The sequence below is a fragment of the Lissotriton vulgaris genome, chromosome 7, assembly GCF_964263255.1.
Source record: "Lissotriton vulgaris chromosome 7, aLisVul1.2, whole genome shotgun sequence".
NCBI lineage: Eukaryota > Metazoa > Chordata > Amphibia > Caudata > Salamandridae > Lissotriton > Lissotriton vulgaris.
In genome coordinates this window covers 448008881-448027690 of record NC_141695.1, presented here as the reverse complement: position 1 = coordinate 448027690, position 18810 = coordinate 448008881, and the positions used below count along the sequence as shown (strand labels likewise).

Below are 18810 nucleotides of genomic sequence, written 5' to 3'. Positions count from 1 at the left end.
TTGCTAGTCCTGACTGCTCCCAGCGAATCTCTAGGCCCTCGGCCTAACCACTGTCCGAGAAGTGTTACTTATACCACTTTTTTAGTATATGGTTTGAGTGGCCACCCGCCCTCATCCATAATTGTGCAACTTTATATGTTTTACTGTGCTTTTGATTTAACGCTTGTGCCCCTTTCCTCATAAAGAGTACTGGGGAGTAATTTAGAAATAAATACATATATTTTTACAATATATACTTGTGTGGTGTCCTTTCATTTGATTACAGGATTGTATGTGGTAAAACAGCTCGCTTAACACGACCTCTTAAGTTAAGCCTTTAAGGCTGCTTAGTCCATGCTACCACTAGGATAGCTTGTCTAACAAGGTTGACTTACAACCTGACATCTTTGGGGTTTGTTTGGACTGATAACCAGTGGTTCCAGAATTGGAAACACTACCTATCAGGCCAACTTCTCACAACTGTCCAATCTCCCCAGCCGCAGCAGCACTTGCAAGCAGAAATGCAAGGCTCACTCCATACCGTTTCTAAAAACAGAGAGGGACCCAAAGAACCAAAGGAGTAGGGTACCAAAAGACAAGTCTGTTAACAAAGTATTCCCCTTTGCGTGAACTTAAGAGTAAACCACAGTTTTATACTAAACATATACAAACATATACAGTGACATAAACATAATAAGGAGCAATAAATGATTAACATGAATTAGACATACAAAAGATCTTGTACACTTTATTTACGTAATTTAAAAACAAATTATAAAACAGTACATTGTCAGAAATCAAGATAAAAAATTCATTATAAAATATGGGACAGTGCATAAGGAAAATGGTTCCAATTAAAAAGCGGAGAAAGCCACCAGTGTTTCAATAGTTTTGATTAAGTTACTCCAAATTTGTAAGTTCCACAGTTTTGTAGGAGTTTCTTATCTCTTGCAACCTAGTGCTCCTCCACCAAAATGGAGCATCGACGCGTTTCGGTTTATGGCACATACATTTCCAAAGCCAAAAAACCTTCAGGAAATAAAATTATAATACCCCACATAACCACAATGTCTTTATGGAATTCAAACGAGTGTTGCTATGAGTACGACCACTTCTATTGCTCCACCACCTCCTGGGTATATCTTAAAAAGGTCTTGATATGCGTATAAAAATATACTGCATCAAAGTGTGAAAGACGGCAAAAGTCACGTCTGATACTTCAAAGTTAGCATCCTTCCTAGTCAGACCGCCCGCAGTCTGCTGGTCAGAATAGCGGAGGTTTCACGCAGTACCCCACGTTGCTACTTATGACCATCTGACCAGCAGACTGACTAAATCTAGTGCCTCCCTTTTCCAGTTCAGGAAACTCCTTAAAACTTTCCTGTTTACTCTTCTGGGTAATCCTCTCCTCGTTTTTTCTTTCATACGTCCCTCCAGCAAGCGCCAGGAAACCTTCGGGTGTCAGTGCGCTCAAAAAGTGCCATTTAACATAACATAACATAACATAACAGCATGGTCCAAGATGTGGCCTGGGAGGATGTTTATAGATGCTATTGCTTCAATGATAGTCCGGACTACAAAACGCTAGTCCAACCTTGAATTGGCCAAGCTTTTTACTGTGAAAAGTGAAGCCCTGACTGGATCCCATCTTATATCTCTATACATCTAACAGGACCAGTTCAAGCAGCATATTTTCTTTTACGTTTGGCGCACCCGGAGAGTATGGTCATAGCAGCCTTTTTTGGATCTATCCTGTACAGGGTCCAGTAGATCATTAAAATGCCCCCAATTACAATAGGAGCTGTGACCGCCATTAAGTTCCATTCCAAGTTAGACAAATGAGAGGGATCATCAATATTAGGCCAATAAAAAAACAGCACAAGCTAACTCTACTCACCGCCCCACTACACAGTCTAAGGGAGCTATCAGCCACCTCCCAGATTTGGGGTATTTAATAACACAGCCTGCTCCTTGTTTAATTAAGATGGGAACCCTCCTACAGTGTGCAGACTGTTCTGATACTTGGTAGCGGTCTATCCAGCCATACTTTGAAAATACAGCTTTCCCTTCTAAGGTATCTAAGTTGGTCTCCTGGATCAGACAGACATGCGCACTGCTATCCTCTAGATTCTTCATCGCCAATCTCTGCCTACTCTTGCACCTGACTCCGTTGATGTTCCAAGATAAAACTATTAACTCATTGGCCCCATCATCTAAAATATCAAGGACAAACGTTATCATAGGCTGACCTAGTGATATGATTAAGAACAATCTAAAGGGATAGAGGGAATTTTTATTTTTACCCACTGCTGCCCACCTTGTGCCCTTCCACTTGACCTCCCTCCCACCAAACCCCTGTGCCCTACCCTCCCTTCCCTGGGGACCCCCCCCCCTCCAACCAATATAGGCATAAGCCTAGCGCCCTTCATTGTTGGCTCAAGAATAAACACAATACATGGGGCCAACCTTTTCACCTCCCACCTCATACCCCCACCCCTCTACTTACTAGCTCCCTTCCTGATTTCCTCAAATCAGCATTGCAGCTTCCTCCACTGAGCGATGGATATACATATGGTTATTCCACATTGTTCGCAGAGAGGCAGAAAGTTTTTGCTGAGCTTTAGTACAGAGTTTATTCAATTGCTACATCCTTTTCCCCAGTTCCCACTGCCTTAATGCGGTAGTATGGCAAACATTTGACCTGATCACAAAAGAACAGGAGCCTGCTGAGAAGGAACCTTCTTTTAAAGTGGACAACAGAATAGCCTCCTTAGTAGTGTAGGGAAGTTGAATAAATACTCCTTGACTTCTGTCGCCAAGGGATCCTATAAATGGACCCCAGTGCACCCGCTGGATTTCAGAAGAGAGGTCGATATCTGACTGATTTTTTAAGGCTGTTTCCTGTAGCAGTGAAATCACAAAGGCTTTAATATCCAAGCCATCCACCTTATCAGGGATACTGATGAGTGTAAGATTGTTTCTCCATGTGTGATTTTTAAGACGCTCCAAATCTCCCTGTATTGACGAGTTAACCGGCTCACCTACTCAGACATCTTGTCCATAGCTTGTTTAATTATAGGGATTTCCTGCTCCAGGGCCTCGGTTCACACAGAGACTTCCTCCAGTTTCGGGTATAAAACAGCACAAGAAGCCTGTATTGCAACCTGATTCTGCTCAGAGATCGCAAACCTGCTCTTCATTTCTTCCATGAAGGCCAGAAAATGTCCACTGCAGATTCTGAGCTCGCCTGAGGGGAATGACTAACGGCAGGAGTTGATTGTACCAGTTGTGAAGAATCATCCCGTCCATCTTGGAGATCATCTTTGCGTGCCTCTAAGGTCCCCAGGGCTTGAAACCTATTTGATGTAGAAATGGGGATTGGGGTTACAATTCGTGGGCCAATTTCATTAAATAGCCTTACAGTCTGAGCTACCAGCAGGGAAGAGCTAGAAGGGATCACTATATCGGAGCTCTGGATTGAACCTGCGCACTCCATTCTGGTAGATCCAAGATCTCCAACCACTCCTTCCAGGACAACAGCTGGGGACGCAAGGACCTTATAGAAAGATTTCAAGTAGGGGGTGAACTTCACCTTAGATTGAATGGCCTACTTTCCTCGGACCGTAATCCTGGGGCTCTTACCAGTCGTAGTTAAGATAGAGGTTATTTTTCTCTTCCTTCCCACTTGTGCCCTTCTTGAGAGGTTCTGGTGATCTACTGCGACCCTGAGTCGTGAAATGTATATAGTTACCAGGTTGAAGATGGGACAAAACTTCCAGCCCCAGAAGAGGCATTATAAAGCCCCCTCTAGTGCGAAGAGTAGATCTGAACACTTTCCCAATTGGTAGAGGGTCTATTCTGCGTGGTCTTACCGTTCTCCATAAGCTGGAAGACAAGCCCCCTATTTGTTCCTCTGGACCTCTCTGTAGTCGCACTCACAGAGCCCCTATAATGAATTACTGGAAAAAAATCACTTCAGTTTTATTAGGCTAGGGGTGTGTAGGTCCATAGGGTGTGTAGGCCCATAGGATTGCCCCCCTACCTCGAGGCACAGACCTTACCAAAATCCGCCTCAGGGCTGGTCTTCCAAGAGTAACCCTGAGCAGAGAATAGCCTCCGTCAGAATGCAGGCAGCCAGAAGGCGTCTTGGCTGATGCTGGCTATCCACTAATGGCCTGAGAGAGAGAAACCGCAACTGGGCGCCAGCTTGCCCCCGAGGCCGCACATTCCCAGCAGGTAATCCGACTCCAGGCCGGCAGTGAACCACGAACACCGCCCAACTCCGGCACCATGGGGAAAGGCGCAGCAGCCTCCACGCGCTGCCCTGCGCCAAAAGGAGAGGAAGGAAAGAAAAAGAAGCTCCACGGAGTCACGGTGGGACAGGGGTGAGGCGGGGGTGGGAAGGTGAGAGATGCTCTCGCAACTAAACATTGTGCCAACAAAAGATCAGCAGCCGCTTAGCTGGCTGTCGCTATGTTCTCACCATAGACCAGTATTTTATACAGAATCCGACTGCTTGGTAATAGATTCTGAAAGTAAAAACTAACAAGCACCTAATCTCCAGTAAAAATATAAATACAATATAGAACAAGTTACAAAAAGGAGATCATGACCACACCTGACAAAGGCTTCTACATACAGGTAAATCCCTGCATATTGGCTCTATAATGACTTCATCTACTAATCTAATTTTTTTTCTAATTTCACGCCTCATTGTGACACATAACCATCTACATTAGCAGATGAAACAAGAAATTCATAGATTAAAAAGAAAACCGAGATGGAAGTAAATGTAAATGCTTTGATCTCCAAGTCTTTACCAGAGGATAGTGCCACATTAATATCCCATAAGTTGGTCATCAGAGTGGAGTTACTTAATTCAGTGTTAGGGACATCAATGGATTATACTCTTCCAGACATTGAAACTATTCAAGCAATATAGCCTGGTAAATAATACATAGTAAAAGCAACTATTGACCTTTTCAATAGTAGGGCAGGTAATAATTCAGAACCTCAACCAAGTTAATCTGTAACTCTAGATTTCAATCTAGGGAGTTCTTTTAATGCCCCAGGAGATAATCTCCAGTTATCAGAACCTTTTCGATATCTAAATATAACATTGGGTGTCATTCGTTCCTTGTTAGAAACAAAAGTAATCACACTCGGATCAGATCTTGGAGATACTAACCAATATACTTTAACTCCATCTTATGGTAGACTAATGGATATAACTACTCTTGAAAAATCATCGAAGAGTTTTCCTATCAATGTTAAAGGTGAATCTTAGAAAACTCCATATACACCAACTATGCATGAATATATTCACTTATGGTTGTCACTAAAGAAAAGTTCAAAGACAGTAGCACTCTAGAAACCTAAGAAATTTAGACAATGTTTTAACACGGATAAAAATAGCACTGTAGAAGTTACAATACTTTTATGTGTTTTTGGAGCAAACAGTTCCACACTGCACTTCTAAACCCAAGTTCACCATGACAAAAACTTTCTCCACCTATGTAGAGCTTTAGGTGCATACCCAGAGAAATTGCTATGGATATGGGCACCCTTCCCTCAGGCCAATCTAAATCAGATTTTAGGCAGCTCTCCTTCCCACTGAATTTGGAGCCAGACTGTCTAGGAAGACAAAATGGAAGCTGGCCCTGGTGTAAAGTACATCTGCCTGTGACAGGGTAGGCATCTTTTGAATATAAGCAAGCGGCTGGGCACAGCCCCCAGACTATCCTGTCAAGGGAGGTCAACCTTTCCCCACACCCAAGGCTTTCATCCCCACTTGAGAGCAAGTTCACACCTCATCCGCTCCCAGTTGACAGTTGAAAGCTCATGCAAATGGTGAATGATTTTTTTTAAATCGAAGAATTAGTACTTGATGAGGAGATACCCGTGGATAAATAATTTAATTTACACCTCTATCATATTTTATTAAAAAGAAAAAAAAATCTCTCAAATAGTCTAAGAAGATGTATCCAGAATAAATGATGGATGGAATGCTGAAGTGTCAAACACTCACCCCCAGTGAAGACAATTGGGCCCAAATGTAATGTCTTTTTTGCTCACCAGGACATTCCGGTTTGGATCCAGTTATAGGCAAATCAGCCAAGGCCCTGCTCCCCATGGGAACAGTCCAGCAAGAACTGCCAGGCCAGGCCCTCCCACAGCAGAAATATGCATGCTAGGACCAGTTTTGAGGTATCACCCCTCATCACTGAGGATAGAATTACTCCAGAGGCATGGTAAGCATGGGACCCATTTCTGGGCATACCGGTCTCACTTAGAATGACAAATGCAAAAGGTTATTTTGCATTTGTCACTCCAAGTGGGACGGGGATGCCCAGACGTGAGTCCCATGCTTGTAATCAATAGATGATTACATGCCAGCTATTTACTAAATGATAACACAAGCAACAGATTCAATTATTGAATTTTTTAAACAATGGCTTCAAACGGAAGCCTCTGCAGTTCCAAGTCAGGGAAATTTAACACAAAAAGTAAGATCAGACCATGGGGCAAACTGAATTGTACTCTAAGGAATTGAGCTATACTGTTGAAATTTGCCCTTTCTGCAAGGCCATTCCCAAACTTTTTACCTTCATCCTCCTGTTTTCTGAGTCTGTTTTGATGGTTTTTAGGACTATTCCCACTACTAGCCTGTGCCTAAGTGCTTGTGCTCTCTCCTTTAAACACAGTGAAATTGCCTAACACCCAATTGCCATATTTAATTTACTTGTACAATCGGTACCCTGGGCCTGTAAATTAAATGCTACTAATAAGTCTCTAGCACCTATTGTGCAACCCACTCAAGAAGCCCTCTAAACATCTCAGGCCTGCCATTGCAGCCTGTATGTGTAGTTTGAAATTGACATTTTGAACTGGCAAAATAAAGCTTTTGTCAGGCCTAAACCTTGCTTTTTAGTACTTATAAATAACCTCGAGAATAGGCCCTAAACAACTCATAGGGCTGGTGCAGTGTATTTAAAAGGTTGGGCATGTACTTTTAATTTTTACGTGTCCTGGTAGTGAAAAATTCTTACATTTGTTTTTCAATACTGCAAGGCCTGCCTCTCCAATAGGACAACATTGGTTTACCATAATACATTTAATAAGGGATACATTTCAATTTGGAGCAGGTAGAAATGTACTTTGGTGTCTATGGAATTGTAATTAAAAACCTCTTTAATGGTAAAGTCAGATTTTAAATCACAGTTCTAAAAATGCCACTGTTGAAAAATTTGATTTTTTTGTCCTAATGTGCCTGCTGCCTGTATCCTGGGTCAAATGACCAGGTGTATCTGGCAGCTGGTCTTTGTGTATTGCTCAGAGACAGTGAGACAAGGGGCAATAGGTGTTGGTAGGATCAGCCATCTCTGACTGGATGAGGGGGAGGAGCGGTCACCTATCACACTTGTACATCACAAAGGCTCTTCCTGTGCACACTCATAAAGGGTTTGACACCGGTCTATTGTGACAAGCTGAGGCCAGGCAGGGAGGAAGGAAATTCTAAACCCCTCTGAAGGATGGAAACCGTCTCCTACTTCAAAATAGGGACCAGGTATAAAAATTCGACCCTAGGCCCAAACTGTTCAGTGCCCCTCTGGGCCTGTAGAAAGCTCAGAACTGTTGTGCTGATCTGTGTTGTATGTTCCCACCTGTTTCATCATGGCCTTAAGCCAATGTAAAACCCTTCCTCCATGTTCCCTACTTCCCATCCCCTTCTAGAATACCTGCGAGTATTCTAGCACCTTGTGACCAGAGTTCCTTCAATGTCAGTAAAAATGGAACATTCGTCGGTTGGTCTTATATCAAAGACGTGGAATTCCACCCACCATGGATGTACTTGACTCCTGTGCTGAAAGCTTGCAAAGCAACAGTGGTTATATGTTAACTGATCTGGATAATGCTGTGTCTAATTCTCTTGCTTACAATTGTAGGGAGGTGGGTGGTGGTGATGCGTGTGATGCTAGCAGCAATATCCATAACGCTCTTGTGCATGTAGGGGTCAGATGTTCGAGGTCTCGCAGACCCCCTGCCCATTTAATCGATTACTATTAACATAGTATTGTTATTTCCTTTGTCTCCATTATTTCCTTTTGTTTGTAAAGTAGGAAGATGTGTTGTATATTCTCACCGGTTTCATCATGGTCTTCAGCCAATATAAAAGCCTTCCTCCAGGTTTCCTACTTCCCTTCCTCTTTTAGAATACCTGCGAGTATTCTAGCACCTTGTGACCAGAGTTCCTTGAATATCAGTTGCCGGTCTGGTCAGCTGGTGAAGTGTTGTCTCAGCTGTTCCTTCCAATAAATCAGTGTTTTACCCGAATGAGTCTCCAGTTTGCCTTCTCTACTCACTACAATCTGCAGGAAAAACTGCTATTCTGTTGCCCTCAGTAAAAAACCTGGACCTGCTTCTTGAACCTAGGACTACCAGTGCGACTCGAAGGGCTAGTTGGCTGGTCTCCTGATCAGACACGAAGGGACAGATAAGACTTCAACTATCTTGTACCAGGCACCTGGACTCTACTTGTTGTGAGTCTCGCCCACCCCAAGTGCTGCCACCCTAGTCCTGGATGCTTGGAAGTGGGCCTGAAGGTGCTATGCCAGTCTAGACATGGTCCTGTAAACAGAACTAACTAATCTCCTTGGAGTCGTATTGGAACTGCCACAGTGTGATGCATCCCCGATGTCGGACCTCGCATCACAGCACACAGCCTCCTTGAAACCGTGGCTGCATCACGCATCCTCAAGGAAGGCCTTCGCATCGCAAGCTCCTTGTCGCAGGAATCCTCAACGATGACGCAGTACTCCGCATCACAGCCTAGCAGCTCCTAGGAAATGCAGCCACACGACACATCCTCGACGCAGTTTCTCGCAACACAAACCAGGATTTATGGTATTTGTTCCGCGCGCCTAAATACGTCCCTTTATCCGGCACGTGCTCTATTGCAGTCAGCCTGAACTTGAACCGATAACCACAATCTGCGCTTTGTGCTTCTAAGCACTATTTTTACCTAACATTTTGAATTTGCATATCTCGTTCTGCTGATTGGATTTTGGTCGTTTAGATGGCAAACAGATTATTACATTTTACTCTTTTTTATTAAAATTGGTGTGTGATTATTTGTGTGTTGGGTTTTTACTTTATTATTGTTTGAAGTGCTGCATAAATACTTTACACATTTCTTCTGAGGTAAGCCTGCCTGCTTTTATGCCAAGCTACCAGAGGGATAAGCATTTGTTAATTTGCTGTTTGCTTGTGTTTCACCCCAATAAGAATTGTATTGTATTGTATGTTGGATTTATATAGCGCTTATAACCCAGGGGTCTCTAAGCGCTTGCCTTGGGAACCTGTCCCTGTGAGATAGCCCCTACAGGGCATCCCCAAGGTGAAAGCCAGGCATCCCGCCGCGGGGGGCCGTTGTGGAGATTAAGCAAGCTTAATGCCCAGAGTTGCAGAGTGTGAACCCATGATTAGGTCGGTATGCACCTGTTACAACGCATTTTTTACTCCGCACTACCACTACAACGCAGGCATTACAACGCATACCGTTACAACGCATGGCGCTGGGGGGCGCTCTAGGATAAGAGGTAAGTTTAATTTACTATCCAACACCTTCCCTAGGGTCCACGGGGACTGGAGTTAGAATAGTAAATTATACTTACCACTATCCAGCACCCCAAAGCGCTATGCGTTGTAGCGGTATGCGTTGTAAATACCGCGTTGTAATGGTATGCGGAGTAAAAGTATGCGTTGTAACGACATACATCCGATTAGGTCAGGCACCGAAGCGAGAATTATCGAGTCTGTGGACATTTGAGCTCAAGACCCTGCCGCGTCGGGAATTGAACCCTGGTCTGACCTCTGCTTCAGGGTCTGCTTGCTCTAACCAGGGAGCCACACTTCTCCACTTGTACTTGCTGCTTGCACAGGTAGGATTTCACCCCCCCAATCAGTAACCCAATTTCCAACATATACGATACACAAATAATTTCTTACACCATGTTTGCTAAGATCCAGCAAAAAGCAGGAGTATGACAGAAACAAAATCAACGTGGATATCGTATACCATATTTTAACAAAATCTGGTGAGAGAATACTCACCAAACTTCTTGCACAGTAGATCAAAGCCGCGTGAATCAAGAATGAAATCAGTAGCAGTCCCATTTCCTCAGTAAGAATGGTAATTCTAGCTTTCCACTTTATTTAAATATAACTGGGGGCAAAATATTAATTTAGATGGTCTTTTAATACAATTATAAAACAGCTGAAGTAGAAATCGTGCTTCCAACAGCAAAAGAAACAGTCTGGAAAGGTGTGACCAGATAAGATTCATATAACTGTATTAAAAACCTAACTCTATGAGCCAGGGCAAGGTCTTCGTGCCCATGATCAGGTTTTGCTACAAATCAGGTAACATACCCACATCAAGGAGTGAGAGCCCTACTCTCCAATTGCACAGGAAGGGATTAAGAAATGACCCACAGAATTAGACACAAATTCTGGTACTGGATGCAGCGGGTAAGATATTTGTAAGAAGTATCCATGAAAAGTTTTTAGAAATGTTTTGGGGTGTTTTGCCCCAGAGCAATATAGTTATACATTTTCAGATCCTTGCTTTCGAAAATGGAAAGTGTATACTAAAAGAAATTTTCTTGCTCTCATTTGGTCTCCAGTAAATGAAACTATATGTTATTATATTTTTCCATTTTGAGAATCTTTTTTTAGATATTTCTAAGTATATAATTGGAATAGTTGCCATTTTATTTCTAATGCATTTTGTATTAAGGATATAAATTCTATCGCTTTCATTCTACATTTCATGATTTAGATATATTGTTGCCTGTGATGAGGAATAAATCAATAAAAGATTGAACTTGACAGACTTGAGTGAATGAGTTTTGCGGTTGATGCTGTATTAAGTGTTCACAATAGTATGGGATCAGGAAAAATGTAACTACTTTAAACTTCTGTGGCTTCTGATTGTAGCTTATTTCACTGAGAAAGTCTTTTGTGCTGTAACAATTACTTTTTACAATTTATATGTTGGGCTTTTAAACTACTATGCCCTACGATGATTTTGACTTTATTATATCTACAATTACCTGTAGTGCTCTTAAGTGTAGCAGAGAAGTAATAGGAGAACCCTGTCAAATATGACACTATGCATACCATTACATCGCATGCGCTTTTACAACGCATGCGATGTAATGGCTATCTACGTCGTTGTGAGGAAACAGCCTCAGTTTCCTCACAATGACGTGCACCTCTGACGACGCAGGAAGCAGAAACCGGGAGCAGAGACGGCGACGCTGGTGACTATCAAGGATGAAATAGGTAAGGCCGGTAGTGCTTGCGGTGGGGGTAGTGGTTTAGGGTAGGGTAGTGTTTTAGGGTTAGGGGTAGTGTTTTAGGGATAGGGGTAGTGTAAGTGTGGGAGTAGTGTGGGTAGTGGTTTCGGGTAGGGTAGTGTCAACGTGTTTTAGGGTTAGGGGTAGTGTAAGGGTGGGAGTAGTGCGAGTACTGGTTTAGGGTAGTGTTTTAGGGTTGGGGTAGTGTAGGGGTGGGAGTAGTGTGGGTAGTGTAGTGTTTTAGGGTAGTGTGGGGGGGGAGTAGTGTGGGTAGTGGTTTAGGGTAGGCTAGTGTCATAGTGTTTTAGGGGTTGGAGCAGTGCGGGTAGTGTTGTAGTGTTTTAGGGTTTAGGGTAGTGTAGGTGTGGGCGTAGTGTGGGTAGTGTTGTAGTGTCGTAGTATTTTAGGGTAGTGTAGGGGTGGGAGTAGTGTGGGTAGTGTTGTAGTGGCATAGCGTTTTAGGATATAAGGTAGTGCAGGGGTGGGAGTAGTGTGAGTAGTGGTTTAGGGTAGTGTCGTAGTGTTTTAGAGTTTAGGGTAGTGTAGGGGTGGGAGTAGTGTGGGTAGTGTTGTAGTGGCGTAGCGTTTTAGGGTATAAGGTAGTGCAGGGGTGGGAGTAGTGTAGGGAGTGGTTAAGGGTAGGGTAGTGTTGTAGTGTAGAGTTTGTGTAGTGTTTTAGGGTTTTGGGTAGTGTAGGGGTGGGAGTAGTGTTGTAGTGTTTTAGGGTTATGGGTAGTCTAGGGGTGGGAGTAGTGTGGGTAGTGTTGTAGTGTTTAGGGTAGTGTAGGGGTGGGAGTAGTGTGGGTAGTGTCGTAGTGTTTTAGGGTTTAGGGTAGTGTAGGAGTGTGGGTAGTGGTTTAGGGTAGGGTAGTGTCGTAGTGTTTTAGGGTTAGGGGTAGTGTTGGGGTGGGAGTAGTGATTTAGGGTTTAGGGTAGTGTAGGGGTGGGAGTAGTGTGGGTGGTGGTTTAAGGTAGTGTAGTAAGGTAGTGTTTTAGGGTAGCGTTGTAGTGTTTGCGTAGTGTTTTAGGGTAGTGTTGTAGTGGTTTAGGGTAGTGTTGAATTTTTTGTGTAGGGGAGTGTTTTAGGGTAGTGTAGTGCATTAGGGTTTAGGGTGTTGTAGTGTTTGTGTAGTGTAGTGTTTTACGGTAGTGTTGTAGTGTTTGTGTAGTGTAGTGTTTTAGGGTAGTGTTGTAGTGTAATGTTTTAGGGTAGCGTCGGGAGGTCATGCAGGGTAGTGTAGTGTTATTGTAGGGAGAGGACTGGGGGTCGGGAGGGTTGTGTAGGGGTAGGTTTGTCACTTACCCTGCAAACTTTAACCACAAGTATAGCTTTACCACGCATGCCTTTGCGTTGTAATGGCATGCGTGGTAAAGGCATACTCATGCTAAAAGTATGCGATGTAATCGCATGTCGTCATTGACATCGCATAGTAATACCTGCGTTGTAATGGCACGCGTGGTATTAGTATGCGATGTAATGACATACATCACACAGGATCTAGTTAAGACACGTAATTACTGCTTTCGTTGATAATTAAACCAGCTTCCTTGTACATGAGAAGGTTGGAAGGAGATAGCAAAAGCTCTATTGGTAGACCCCACAGGAAACTTGCTCTTTAAACTGGTAAAAAAATATTTAACATTTATCCTTTAATGAGTAGCAGGTTTGATTTAAAAAAAAAATCACAGGCTTCTATCAAGTTTATAAATTTCATTCAATTAATCCAACAACAAGATTAGAGGCCGATGCCTAAATATGGATAATAAATGGTCTTAGCACTTTCTCTTGCTCCCTTCTGGCGGTAGTAGATTAGAGCATTAATAGTTGAATGGTCTCCAAGTCAATTGTGAGAGGGTGGAATTGAGCAATCCATGTAGGAGAAAAGAAAAAAAATGGTCCCTTCTGTTACTCTTACACAATTCCTAAAAAATAGCCAAACATTAGTATTATAACCTACTTGCACAGGTACTAATTCTATAAGGGTATAAACACTGCTTTGTCGCAGCTCAGAATCTTATAGGAAAACATGTTTTAGCTCAACGTCTAATAGGTTGCTGCGGACCTTGCATTCAGGAGGCAATGGGTGGGGGGAGGGGAGGGGCGGAGTATGAATACGGCATGTGAGAGCCTTCAACTGACCAACCTCAGAGGGTATTCCTGAATATCTTGATTATTTTAGGGAAGCTTAAATTAGGCAATGTAGCTTGGCATATCTAATCTTTTTTTGTTGGCAATATGTAAGAACAAACGTCCACAGCTATTGGTACTAACTGTTCTATGATCCTGCCATTTTCGTCTGCTAAGTTTTCCTGTATTTTGTCTATGTTTCAGAGATCTTTAATCAACACTTAAATGTAAGAAATTGGGTTATTCGCTGAGAGGGATGGGAGCCCCACTCAAGCAACAACTAAGTCCCTTGCCAGGATGAACCACAAAAGTCACTAAATTTACCTGTGCTTAACCCTCTGGCAGTTTGGCACAGAAGCACTCAGGCGTAACTTAGAGGTAATGTGTAAAGTATGTATGCTGTACACAAACAGTAATAAAGTGAAAACACAACACTAGAAAACTCCCAAAACAATTTAGAAGAATACAGCAACTTTTAATAAATAAAAGAACACCAAAACAAACAAAACACAATCAATAGAACCGGAGATATTGTTTTTTTTATTTTTTTTTACTGAAAATAAGAACAAGAAGCAGAAAACACCACTCACTGGCTATGGAAGAGCGAGGGAAAGTCACAAATTCAGGTCGACAGCTACAGAGTGTGGGTCCTATACAGGGACCAGGTTAGTACCCTGAGAAAAGTTACCTCATTGTGTCCTGGTGCGAAGAGTTCCATTGCATTGAATGCCTCCCCCTCATGCCATGAGGGGGAGGCATTCAATGCAAAGAGCAGATCCAGCATCACAGACGGATGTTGTTGTAGCACGATGAGCCAGTCGGTGCTGGAGCTACGCATTGGCGGTTGCCATCAGCTGTCGTAACTGTAGTGCAAAGTCCAGATCTCACGTTTTCGGTCATCAAGGACAGTTGCTGTCAGAGCAAAGAGCAGTCGCCACAGGACCTTCGCGTTGACAATAACCCTGGGTGGCAGAGTTTTAGCATGAACTGGCATGATCATTGACGCGAACTGCTGGATTTTCACCTTCTAAAAAGAGAAAGGAGCTCTCACTGATGCAAACCAAGGGCACAGAACCTGAGGGCATCTCTTGGGGATCAGGACTCACTCCTGCAGGGACCAGCAGTAGGACTCAGGCAGGTCTAGTCCAGGACGAGTTGATGCTAATCAGCTAGGCAGTTGCAGTGAGGCCTCTAGAAGCATGTTGTTTACCTGTAGCTCACACAGAAGGACAGCCAGCTGGCCCTAGAGATCACTCTGGATGGCCTGGAATCAAGGTAAGCATGTGCAATCTTCCTTCTACAGTCAGCGGGACAGTCCTTCTGGCAGGAGGACAGTCCTCCTGAATTTTACACAGGTCCAGGAGTGCTCTGATTAACGAGTCTGAGGCTCCTCTTTTTATACCTGGTGCCAGCAGTTGTGCCAAGGACTACCTTGGCCTACAACCTCCCCCGACCCTCACACCACACACACACACACACAACTGGTGCTGGTCATTTCTTACCCTACGGTGACAAAAGGCAGGGCAGGCCTGGTGTCAGGTTCCTTTGTATGTGTTGTGGGTAAGATCCTTCCAGATGCAATCAAGGCAATGTACAGCTGGGCAGTTGCAGGGAGGGGGGTGTAGGCCAAACTGTTGCCAAAAGCACAGCAAAGGTGAGTAGTAGGTTTGTGTGATAATGTTCATGTTTATTGCAATGTAGAAACACTGGCAATCAAAAGGGCCGGCCACTTCATATTGAATAAACCAACAAATAAATAATTCATGCCTGACACAACAAACCATGAATTGCCTGACTTCCAGGAGTGAAACAAGAAGCATGAACCATCAAGTCTGGGCGGTGTCTGTCGCCCCTCAGAAAACAATGTCAGAAAGGCCATGCCCTACAGGATTGTAGGAAATTGTAATTCCGAAATTGGCAACTGCAGCTAATGGTTTGCCTTTATATTACAACAGCCAATACACTAATTTGAAAATAAAGTGCTGTTACTTTAATCCAAACAATGCATCCATCAGTAATCCACAAAATTATTTTTCCCCAAAGGTGCTGCAGGTTAAAGAAATGCATGTCCTCGTAGTGGGTATGCCCAGTCATGGGGGCATGTGCGTTTCTTACCTGTAAAATGGGTATATGTGTGGACGTTCGTATGTGTTTTGTCTGCATTCATTTGGACATATTATTTGAGGGTCTGTATAGGGTGCTGCAGGTTAAAGAAATGCATGTCCTTGTAGTGGGTATGCCCAGTCATGGGGCATGTGCGTTTCTTACCTGTAAAATGGGTATATGTGTGGACGTTTGTATGTGTTTTGTCTGCATTCATTTGGACATATTATCTGAGGGTCTGTATAGTCTTACACGCTAATGGGGTAGCCTCAGAGCTTCATGTATCAAATAACATTGGTTTAGGGATAAATTGGAAGTGTATAGTTGGCAAAGAGAGCAATTATTACAAATAATATCAGATAAGAAGTAAACGCCTAAAGATGGAGTAGATGGTTTTAGGCGTTTAAACAACAGGTCCAGTTTATAGAGTGACATACGGTTTCATTCAGCACGGTGGGTAGGTCTATGCTTTCCTGAATCTAATAAAGTCATAATCCATCTTAGATGCGATGAGGTGAGCTCCATTTGTGTGTGAAGTAATATGCCTCCAAACTTCTTGGGGGAGAATGAGCAGATCGAGTAGTTCCGTAGGTTTGTAGAGCTTATGTGGTTGGGTCTTTGCGTATGTGGAAGCCTACAGCTGTGTTACTCTGTGTGTACTGACTGAGCAAAAGCCACAGGTACTAGCCTTGCGAGAGCTTCATAAAGATGGCGATGTGTCTTGCGGGCATTACAAATGTTCTGTGGGCAGATGAGTTTGGTCCTCTGCGATCCTACCCAATAATAATATGATGTAAAGATGTACGTGCTAGTTTGCCAACCTCTACTGGGTGATGGCCAGTGGTTTTGAATAACAGTGCGAGAAACAACATTTTTAGCAGCCCTGAGAAGGTACAATACTACGTCAACAAGTACTCTATAAAACAAGCTAGGACTATAAATATGGTATTATGTACGGATACTGAATGCTTTCCCTGGGACTGTCTGTGAGTTTGAGTTTTGGGTGCATGATGTTCCACACTGCCACATTCAGACAGTACCTTTAACATTTCCAACACGAGCTGTGCTTCCTCTTCCCGCATCTCCCGAATGGACAGCTGGCTCTCATCTAACGAAGGCATGGTCTTGGTTACAAAAGAGCCCTCTTCTGGGAGGTAAGACAACGGACACTAGGTGGAAGCAGAAGGCCTGCACATAGAAAGTACAGGTTGGCATTATAGGCATTTTCTACTGTAGGTATACTATACAAAAGATTAGCCAGTCACATGGTAGTACTGTAACTATGTCATGCACAGAATGTGATTCTAGACAAACACAAGAATGATTAATAGACAGGAAAGCGGTTCTATCGAACTATAATCTTGGTGGAATTATTGGCATGCTATACTACGGATGACATGGTAGTTTTATGCTTACCATGTACAGGGTACGTCAAGAACCCGGGTGAAATGCAGACAGGCATATGATGAATGGTGGTGTACCGTTAAAAAAATGGAAATATAGTCACGATACCATGATGGTATTAGTGGCATGTCATTTCTAACAAGACATTTCAGGCATTATATGCTCACGATGGCCTTACATCAGGACCACTGGAATTATGCAGACGCTGTGTCTCTTGCATAAATATGGCTTTGCCGTATTGGCCACACAATTCATCATCTGCTGCATAATCTGCATATTTTGGCCCCTCTCCAACTCCCCCCAACACCCTCCGCCAAAAAAAAAAAAACGTTTTTAGCTCAAACGTATCAAAAGGTACGAAACGGCAACAAAACATGTTGCCACGCGGTAAAAGCCACGTTGCTGTATTTGGGTGTAAATCTGGAGTCAATGAGGAGAAACATCTAATCAAACTGAGTTAACCTGCGCAGAAATGACAATTTTAGGAAGTACTACGATCACAAAATGTGCTGCATAATTTGCTTTTCTTACCGCATAACTTAGTCCACCGTGCCACATAATTTGATCCTCCGCAAAGGCATAATTCCAGTGACCCTCCCTTACATGGTCGATGTGCAAATGACTATATTATGGGCATATCACGCACAATTTGAAAATAAAGACATGGTAGTTTATGAAGAACATCCCAAAACAGGATGGTACTGGCATGCACGGATGGTAATTACAAACCACTCACAAGACATAATAAGCCTGGCACGTTCCATGTGGAAACATAGCAATATCATACACGTGCTGAACTTTGTGTTTTCTATTTTACAGATCTACAGATTAACCCCAATATGGTTAACTCACCTCCTTAATCAGGTGACCACCTGTCAGCCACTTACACGAAATACTCAGAAATTCAACCTAATGCCCGTAGTCCGTTGTTGATATCTTAACGGATGTGATTTGACCGTAAATGTTAACACTTCCGGGTTGCACAACAACGAACCCCACGACTAAAAATATTATGAGATCCAATCATAGTGAGTTACACAGACTTTCGAAGTGCCGATTGGCTGACCAGACCGTGTGTGTTTTTATCTGAGCCATCCGTCTACAGCGGCGCCGGCGGTTACCTTCCAATTTGGGGCAGGTTGGATATAGCTGGAGGCGCGTCTGAGGAGTTAGTGGCGGACCGGGCAATATTAGTTTGTCTCGGGCTGAGCATACCAAGCTAGGCTACTGTCGCCTGCCTTTCTGGTTGGAAGGGAGAACAGGAAGGGGAGGGGGACCAGGAGGCAGCAATGCGAACAGACGAAACCGGGGCTTGACTGGTGCCTGGTGGCAGGGTACGAATGACAATTATTCAATGCACATGTGGAATTTATCATTTACAGATACTGAATAATTGCAATTAAGGCAAGAATTACATAACCCTGTTCTACTCTATTTCTTGTATGGCCGATGCATTTTATTTTAGGAAATAAATTAGGCAAGTCATTTTAGGGACAAGAATGTCTCCTGCATGGTGAACGGGTTTGTAGCCTTGTCCCGAGTGCATGGCCGCATGCAAAAAAAATGATAGGCTGGCCTTTTTCTTGGCCCTGTATAGAAATGATCAATCTTCCGCAGGCTGGATATAAGCTCTTCCTTTATACCTGTACAATAAACCCCATCTGTCAGTCATCCGCTCCTGGAAACCAACCGCCTTGTCATTTTTATTAACAACATTCCTCCCTGGAGATTTCATTAGGTAAACCTTCCAGCACAGTGGCAGTTTAGCAAGACTACCACAAAACCCCTATAGCCTACCACACACCTCGCAGATTACTCCCACAATTGAAGACGCAC

General features: G+C 43.3%; 1 protein-coding gene across 5 annotated transcripts in view; it reads right to left on the bottom strand.

Moving 5' to 3' along the window:
• Nucleotides 1–17925, bottom strand: part of NAT14 (N-acetyltransferase 14 (putative)) — a 104034-nt gene extending 86109 nt beyond the window's left edge. The window contains exons 1-2 of one of the 5 annotated variants that reach the window (XM_086930463.1): nt 17827–17925; nt 16611–16758 (exon numbers count right to left, since the gene is read on the bottom strand). In XM_086930463.1, the coding sequence (XP_086786589.1) occupies nt 16611–16691 (81 nt within the window). In that variant the 5' untranslated portion in view covers nt 16692–16758; nt 17827–17925. Of the gene's footprint in view, nt 1–16610; nt 16759–17505; nt 17688–17710; nt 17776–17826 lie in introns of those variants that run through there. The other 4 variants (XM_086930466.1, XM_086930464.1, XM_086930465.1 and 1 more) reach the window with 4 other exon arrangements.
• Between the last annotated feature and the right edge of the window lie 885 nt (nt 17926–18810).